The sequence below is a fragment of the Condylura cristata genome, unplaced genomic scaffold (genome assembly GCF_000260355.1).
Source record: "Condylura cristata isolate star-nosed mole 26May11 unplaced genomic scaffold, ConCri1.0 scaffold00027, whole genome shotgun sequence".
Classification (NCBI taxonomy): domain Eukaryota; kingdom Metazoa; phylum Chordata; class Mammalia; order Eulipotyphla; family Talpidae; genus Condylura; species Condylura cristata.
The window spans coordinates 11,409,656-11,418,141 of NW_004567128.1; the positions used below are offsets into that span (position 1 = coordinate 11,409,656).

Below are 8,486 nucleotides of genomic sequence, written 5' to 3' on the forward strand. Positions count from 1 at the left end.
GGGGGGGGGGACAGCCAGCCGAGGAGGTGCCACGTCCGTGAGCGCCGAGGGCTGCCGTGCCGAGTCCAGGCTGCTGCGAAGGCGGCTGTGCTCTCTCAGTGCCGTCTCGGGAGTGTGCTGGTCCTCTGTTTCCATTTGGTCTTGAGTGGTGCTGAGTGAGGTGACCTTTCGGGGCGCGCCCCGGGGCGCCAGGGCGGAGGGCAGCCTTTAGCACACCTCCTTGCCCGTGCTGGTGCCCGGCAGGATGTTGAGCTGCGTGAGCTGCGCGGCGTGCTCCTTGGCCTTGAGCCTCAGCGCGGCTATGCTCGAGGCGCGTCTGTCTGCAGCCGCGGTGGCCGGGTCGGCCAGCGCGCCCGACGCCACCGCGCCCTCCACGGCCGGCGTGGGCTGTCTCAGGAGCGCGGCCGCGGTCGACGCGCTGGTCAGGGGGGCCATGGTGGAAAAGAGCCTGCAGGGAGAGTAAACAGCGCGGTCACGGCCGGGAGCTGAGCGCGCCTCGGCAGCATTTCTGCCGCCTCTCACCAGGGCCGCGGAGGGCCACCAGGACTCCGAGGGCGCAGGCCTGGGGCTCGAGCCGCTGGCTGAGGTGTGGGGGGTGAGGCGGAAGGCTGGGGCGCTGGGGGGGGGGGGACTTGACTTGAGCTGGGACCCGACGGAGGAAAGAAAATAAAAGGCCAACAGGCCAGACTTTTCTGGGGCCTGAACTGGGGTCGCCCCGGTGGTCCAAAACCCCATGGCCCAATGGCGCGGATTTAGTGATTTCGCTTAAGGAGGAGGCGTCCCCCCAAACCAGGCGCTCCAATTGCCTGCATACTGTTTCCCAGGAGCGAAGAAGAAAGACAAAGAGAAAGAGGAGGCTAGAAGAGGAGCTAGAAGGAGGAAAACAGATGGGAGGGAGAAGGTGGGATCGAAACCGACCGAGCCCCACGCCGCTGATGGACCCTGCGCGCTCTGGGGCTCCGCGCGGGGATGGGGGGGGCTCCTTTGGCCTGGCAAGACGTCCGCGGGCCTTCCCGCAGCCAGCGCCGCCCTCCTGGGCCAGGCTGGGTTGGCGGTGCCCGGCCCGCGAACGCCTGTTGAATCCCGCTCGACCCGTGACCACCAACCAGTCAGCGGTCCCGCGCCCCGTGCAGCGACATCCTTTCCCTGACGCCTGCCCCGCGTCCCTGCAGCCTCTTGCCCCCGAAAACCCCCGAGCCCGCTACCCACGCTCGCGGCCCACAGCGACGCCCATTTCTGGGACTGTGAGCAGGCGCCACCGCCTCCCGGCCGCGCCGGGATTGCTTCGCGCGGAGCCTGCGCGTCCTTCGCCCCGCACCGCGGACCTACAGCTGAAGCCCCCGCGCCTCCGGCTCCCGGCCGCCGCCACTCCTTCCCCTGCTGCTACCAAGTGCCCGCCGGCTTTTCCGCCACTTCCCCGAGGGCTATGACTTCGGCCTCCGTGAGGCCAATTCGGGGTTTCCGCGCTTGCAAAAGAGCCCAGTAGGGCTCGTGGAGGCCTCCTGCTTTGCTCCCAAGCCCACCAGCCTCCACCCCCGCCCCGCCGCACCCCTCTTCCAGCTTCTCTGAATCTCACAGCCAGGTGCTCCAGCCGCCGTTTGCAGGCTTTTACAAGCCCCTCGTCAGGAGGAGGGGGGTGGCGAAAGAGGCACACAGGACTTCAAGTTTTGTTTTGTTTTCCCAGAAAGAAATAATAAAGTGTGACCTGGAGGGGGTGCGAAGTGGCCTGGTTCCCCTAGGTAAACTGAGTCACTACACCTCCATGCACACGTTGTTGGTTGGTTTGTTCCAAGAAACTAATTTTACTTGGCGTCTTTTTTGAACAATTTCCCTAAGATGAGTTTTGTTAAGTGGCTGCGCAGTTGGAGGAATCTATTATCTCTTTGTTCTCCCAAAGAGAGATCATTGAAGCTGCGTTCAGTTTTATTTTCACTGCACTTTCTAACTTAATACATCCCTCTTTTGTTTCTTTGTCTGTGTGATTATACAGACTTTTTATTTCATCATTCGATGTTCGTTTAGAGAAAGGGAGTTATAATATACGATGAACTGTTTCTTTTATTTCGTTGTCTTGTGCCACTGTGGGGGTCGGAGGTTGCGCATATGGGGGTTTGGTTGGCAGCGGGTCACTTGAGTGACAAAGAAGAGAGAGTCTGGGGGAGAATCATGAATGATTTGCACCCAGAAGCCCCTTGTGTCCAGGGCTCCTGTGGAGAACAGGCCTGTGTTCCTCTGGCTGCTAGACTTGGGCCATGAGGAAGGGTTTTTGCAAAACTTGTCATCCTGGCTCTGTAGCTGGTTCGCGTTGACACAATGCCACCTATGGCCCAGGCTGTTGTTGCCTTCCAATGGTACTGTTACAGCTTTCATTGAACACTGACAACTGTCACGGTTGTTACTGCCACCGCCTTCCCCTTTGCCACTCAGTTCCAAGTCATTCTCTTCAAGATCCACACGTTTTGAGGCAACATTAGTGAGTATTTTCTTTGGCTAAGTCGCTGAGGTTAGGCCAAGGAGAAAAGATACGTGTGGCTCCTGCCTGCCTCCCACCTCCTCCCTGCCCCGGGCCTCCTAAGTGTGCACGAGAGAGACGCAGACAGACTCCCGCGGCCGCGCTTTACCTGCCGAACGCAGGGCTGATGAAGGCCGGGTGCCGGAACACGGCGGCTCCCAGGAAAGTGCTCAGCCCCAGCGGCGCCCCGCTGGGCGGCAGGCTGGCCGAGCCGGGAGGCGGAGGTAGGCTCGGGAACGCGGCGGCGGCGGCGGCGGCGGCGGCCGTCCAGGCCGAGTCGAGCGCGGGGTGGTGCGGAGGGAAAGGGCTGGCGTCCAGGTAGGGGCTGAGCGGGTGGGTGGCCGAGAGCGGCCCCGGAAAGGGCAGCCCGGGGGGATGGGTCTGAGCGCCCGCCTTCTCCCGCTTGCGCCACTTCGCCCGACGGTTCTGGAACCAGACCTGCGAGGCGGAGAGAGCCCTGGGTCTGCGAGGCTCCTGGCCTCCAGGGCGCTGTGGGCACGCCCTTGCCCCTCCCAGCCCTGCGCTGGGCACAGTGGGGGGGGGGGGCCCTTCCTCCCCAGTGGGACCCACACCTCTCCTGGCCTTAGAGGGCTCAAGGACGTGTCTGGGACCCTTGGGGCTGCGCAAAGGAACCCAAACTTAAAGCCGGCAGGAAACTGGGCAAGCAAATCCTTCCCAGTGGGCTTGAGGTTAACCGAGCTCCTTTCCAAGTTAAAGGGAAAGTGGGTCTGAGCTTTTAGAGATGGGAAGCCGAGGCCTGCACAGCCTTGCCCTTGCTGTGTCTTTAGGCAGGTCACTTAAACCTCTCTCAACCTCAGTTTTCTGATCTGTAAAATGGGGATAATAAAATTTTACTCACTTGCCTGTTAGAAGGAATGAAGAAAATAAGGCAAATGCAAGCTGGCATCTGGAGTCACCCTCCAAAAGAGAGGCCCCAAGACAGGAGTGCATGTCAGCTAGTTTTGCCTGTTTCAGGGCAAAATCCTGCTCTCGACCAAAAAAGAAGTCAGGGAGGCGTTCTCTTATTCTTGGCAGAAATATTTATTGAACACCTCCCAGCACCTGGCTGGGTTCTGAGATTTGGGGAGAGCTGGGAGGGAGGGAGGGAGGGAAGGCATTGTCGGGGGCAGTTAGCAAAGACGCTTTCAGTTGGCCCTCTGTTCTCCATGAACTGAAATATGAGTATGGGATACACAGTCTGCTATTTGCAGGGGCTTTCTGTAGGGCGGAAGCCACCCAGGAAACAGCAATACCTGGGCACATAGGAATCAGAGTCCTGGAGACCTGTAGGCTTTTCACAGCTTCTGCTTTAACAGGTCCTTCCTTTCTTAGGGGATGTGGTTAAACAGGTTATTTAAATAAGATAGTTTTAGGCTTGGGGGAGGTTTTCAGCACTAGGTATCTTCCTAATTGTTAATAGAAAGCAGTTTTAGTAGAGACCTTTACCTGAAATGTGGCAGCTACCATAGTCTAAAAATAACACTCAGAAGCATGGAATTATTTTTATGTGACCTGCTCATCACACCCACAGCTAAGAAGATAGGCTCCTTCTCCCCTGAAGGTATTAATATTTTTAGGGCTGGGTTTATGCCTGCACACAAGTCTCAAAATTAAGAATGAACTTCAGGGCTATACAGAGTTATATTAAAATATAATGTAAATGATCCCCGAGGAAGATGTTTAAAAATTTTTAAGACATCCATGTCTTTCAAATATACACACTGGGGGCTGTCGTTACTAGCACTAGTAGCTAAGCTTGGTTTGACTTCTAGACAGTCACCCGGGGCAAGCAACATCGACATTTCAAGCTGGTTGATTACTTAAAAATTCTTCGGAAAAGGGGCCCATCCAGAACATTCCACAGCCCTCAAACGATCTATTTGTGACTTGCAGAAATATGCCAGTGTGGAAATTTAGAGGCTTGAAAAAGTAAGATGGGGCCAGGCTGGGTGGGCAGCTTTTGTGTGGACCCAAATCTGTCTAGACGAGAATCTCCGCCACTCCTCGGTGCGGGGAAGGGAGCAGGGTGGGCAGACTGCCCCAAGAGAACTGGAAACCTTTCCCAGGCGAGATAGGCTCCCTGCTCAACTGCAATTATCAAGATGTCCCCCTGCAATTCCTCATTATTGAATTAATACCTCTGAGGCCCCCCAAAGGTAAACGAAAGGACTCTAATAATTCATATTCACTTAATTACATCTTCTCCAGTGAATAGGGGGAGAGGCGAAGGGGAGGGGCACTCTCTTTCTTTTAAAAAAGTTATTTAACTTTCCCACGACTCATTCCCCTGAGCTGAAAATACGGAGTTGCTGTCACATCTCTGTTTGACAATGGAGAAATGTGTCAACAGAAAGGAGGGGCCAGGCCTCATCATTAGCCCTCTAATGCAAGAAGCTGTTGTGTATTAAATGAGCCATATGGAATTTATTGTGCTTTATCAGCGCTTGATTTTGACTGTAAAGTGATTCACTCAGCTCCTAACCCAGGGACATCTGTTTTCTGTTGGCCATCGGGGCTGCCCAGTGTTGATCGTCTCTTTGGTTATGAGGCCTGGGTTCGGAAATGCACTCTGGTATGGAGCTGCAAACACCTTTAATAGCATTGCACTCACTCCCTATTAGATCAATGTGGGCTCATTGCTATAAAAAATGGGAAATCAAATAGCATTAGCCAGCTCCTTGTGCGGGCGGAGGGGAAATCAAACAGCATTTTGCCTTCAAATGGCCCTGTTTGTTCTAGCACTAAGTGGGCTTTTATGAAGCCCGATTGGAGACTTAATCGCAGCCAAATACCTGCTTGGAGCTGAGCGGATTTGTCTAACAACCAAATCCATGCTCCATCCCATTATTTCAATCAGGAGAAGTCAGTCTGCAGATTGTTTCCTACCGGGGCTGTGGAACCAAAGGTGGGGGCTGGGGGGGGGGCTCCTGAACTGTAGTCTCAGGGACCCTAACTCCCCCCTCTGATTCTGATCTCCATTCTCAAGACTCCCAAATCCAGAAACTATCCCCTCCAATCTCAAGATGTTCATATTTTAATATGTGTGTGTTTGTGTGCTGTGTGTGTGTATTTTTCTGCTTCTATTTCTCCATTTTATGAAGGGGGTGTCTCAGTCTCCCCCATCCATCAACCCTCAACCATTTCTCCCTCTCCCATTCACCCCAAAACTCTCTCCCTCCCTTTCTGTGGTAAAGCTCACCTGGACTCGGGCCTCAGTCAAGTCCAGCCTCATGGCAAGTTCCTCCCTATAAGAAAGCAACACAGAGACAGGAGGTCACTGCAGGTCCCAGGAACCCCCTCTCAGGCACCCTTCCCTCACTAGCAGGCCTCTTCTTTTGGGGTCTCCCCTGGCAGTCTGTCTTCACCCCCAGACATGTGAGCATCACCTTTCCTTAGCCACTGGAGTGCCTACTATTGATTAGAAACAGAAACACACACAATGCATTGCCAGATATAGGATATTTGTACAGTGTGGGATATTAGATTGAGTAACAGAGGTGGCTTTCTGAATCTATAGTTGTGCAAAATTGGGCACACAGACTCTCTCTCACTCGATTAAGCCAGAGCTAGTCAAGAAAGAGTCACATATATAACATTCTTATGAAGAAACACACAGTTTCCTAATATTAAATAGGAGAAAAAATCAAAATTAATTTTTGGTCACCCTCTTAGTTTCTTTCTGCTTCCTTGAAAAAATGTCCTCTCCTCCTTTTTCTGACTCTCCACCCAGTTCTCTTTCCCTCCATCTTCCTCTTCCCCTGTCTCTCCTTCTCCCTCTCACTCCCTCAGGTCATCCTCCCCATTACCCTCTAGAGATATGTTAAGCTTGTTAAGAGTTCAGTGGGGTAATTTTTCGATTACACAAAATTCTGTGCACCTCCTCTCTCCAGTGCCCACTACAAACCCTGCCCATCTCAGGGGAAGTCAATTTAACTGAAACACTACCCCGTCATTGCAGTTATTACTGCGACAATTAAGGCAAATAGGAAACCATTAAGATGCTGTAAAATGGCTTACGACCTGTTTACCGAAAATATGAGCGCGCTGAGAATAATTGGCTCTCTGATCGCTAATTTGAAAGAGCTAGGGCTGCCTCAGCCTGAAACCCCGGTTTGCACTGCTGTCCACACCTGGAACTCGGAAACCGGGAGAAAAGGGGTCCACTGTGCACTTCCGGTAGTCCCCCGCTACAGTGAACACCAGTACCTTTAAAACCACACTGGGAGGGGGGGGGGACTCCTGGAGGGAGCCTAAGGCTGTGGCCCTGGGGCAGCTAAAGGAAGATGCCCTGTTCACATAGTTTGGTTTCTCCCTGGAAAAAAAGCTTAAAAAAAAGGGGGGGGGGCAGGCCTGATGCCAACTGACATTATTTTCTTTTTGAAATTCATAGTGTGATCAACTCAAAAGGTTGGTGGGCCAGTTGGCTATTGGTTAGCACAGCTTGATTTCTAAATTTACTTTCTTTTTTAAAGATAAGAAAGGGACAGGGTGAAGGACCAAGTTTAGCCTAGGGGATGATCAAGTTTAGCCTTCTCTCTGCGTCAACTCCACTCTTTTCTGCTGCTGGTTAGGAGAGAGTTTGCCAATTAACTGACAGACCAACTACACTTGAGAGTTGGCTCGGGCATCCTGGGCCCTAAACAGCAATTTCTTCTCCAGTTCAAAGGAACTGGCGGCTTTCCGTTTTAAAAAGGCACATTGAAAAGCTGCACACGTCTGGTGCGAAGGACCTGCGGAACTTGACAAGCCCCGCGCCAGGCAGACACCATCCTTTCCTCCCTCCCCACTGGGGGAAGTTTGCTGGGGTTCTTGTGCCTGCGGGAGACCTAAGACCTCGGTGTTCCTGGGAAAGGAGGGCCCCCCGCCGGGCTAGCGCCCCTGGTCCGCAGAATGAGCTCGGGCCCAGGGCCCCAGTGGCCTCACTGGCACACCTGCGCTACAAAAACTCCAGCGAGGGCTAGTGGAGAGTGACCAGGTGGGACAGCGGGGTGGACACTTGTCTACAGAGGAAAAATCCGCCAGCTCTTTCCTCTCTTCCTGCCCTTCCAGCCGTGCTGTAAACCCGTGTGCATTAAACGAGGGTGGGCTTAATATGTGTGTTGGGGGAAAGAGAGGACAAGAACGAGGACAGGAATGAGAGGGTAAGATTCTGCCCCGTGCCCCACCCAGCGCGGGTGCACCGGTAGCAAACTGCCCAGTCTCGATTGCTTGGGTCATCTCAGGAGCTTTCAAAGGAGTGAACTTGAATTTTGTCAAAGGCCTCCTCCGCAGGCACCGGCTCCAGCTTTGTGACAAACAGCGTAACTGATACCCACCAGACTCCTGGGGCATGTGGGGTGGGGGTGGCAGCACACCACACAGCGGCCAAAAATAACCTAAGGCTTGCTTTGGCCCGGAGGGCCTGCAGCTCTGCGGAGCCTCACCCCTCACCGGCCAGGCCGGAGCTCCTGGGGTGCGTCTCCAAGGCCGAGTGTCCCGCGCCCTTTGGAGACATGGCTTCTTTCTCCCTCAAACTTCTAACTGGGAAAAATGAAACTGGACAGGCCTTGGGGAGGAAAGAAGTCAACCTGGCCTAACCTTAAAGCCGGCGGAGGGGGGCAGAGTGGGCAGGTTTTGGTGAGCAGGGGTGGGTACCTTGTGGGGGGCGACCTGGGCAGAGTCCAGACGTGAAGCCCCTTCCCGAGCTCGGGCCGGGCCCGCCGCATCCGTCCGGGCGACCACCGCGCCTACCTGGTGAAGACGTCGGGGTAGTGCGTCTTCTGGAAGGCCCGCTCCAGCTCCTCCAGCTGGTAGCTGGTGAACGTGGTGCGGTAGCGCCGCTGCTTGCGCTTCAGCAGCCCCTCTTCCGAGTCGCTGCCCGCAGACAGGCACACGCTGTCCTCGCCGTCCTTGCCCTCGGCGTCCTCGGGGTGCAGCAGCAGCTCCTCCTTGGGCGACAGCTCCCCGCCCTCGGTGGCCACCGCGGCGGCAGCGG

At 54.8% G+C, this 8,486-nt stretch overlaps 1 protein-coding gene across 1 annotated transcript in view; it reads right to left on the bottom strand.

Moving 5' to 3' along the window:
- Positions 1–207: 207 nt before the first annotated feature.
- ARX (aristaless related homeobox) overlaps positions 208–8,486 on the bottom strand; it is a 10,812-nt gene continuing 2,533 nt past the window's right edge. Inside the window, exons 4-7 of the mRNA XM_004690089.1 lie at positions 8,243–8,481; positions 5,712–5,757; positions 2,622–2,950; positions 208–448 (exon numbers count right to left, since the gene is read on the bottom strand). Of these exons, the coding sequence (XP_004690146.1) occupies positions 208–448; positions 2,622–2,950; positions 5,712–5,757; positions 8,243–8,481 (855 nt within the window). The remainder of the gene's footprint in view (positions 449–2,621; positions 2,951–5,711; positions 5,758–8,242; positions 8,482–8,486) is intronic.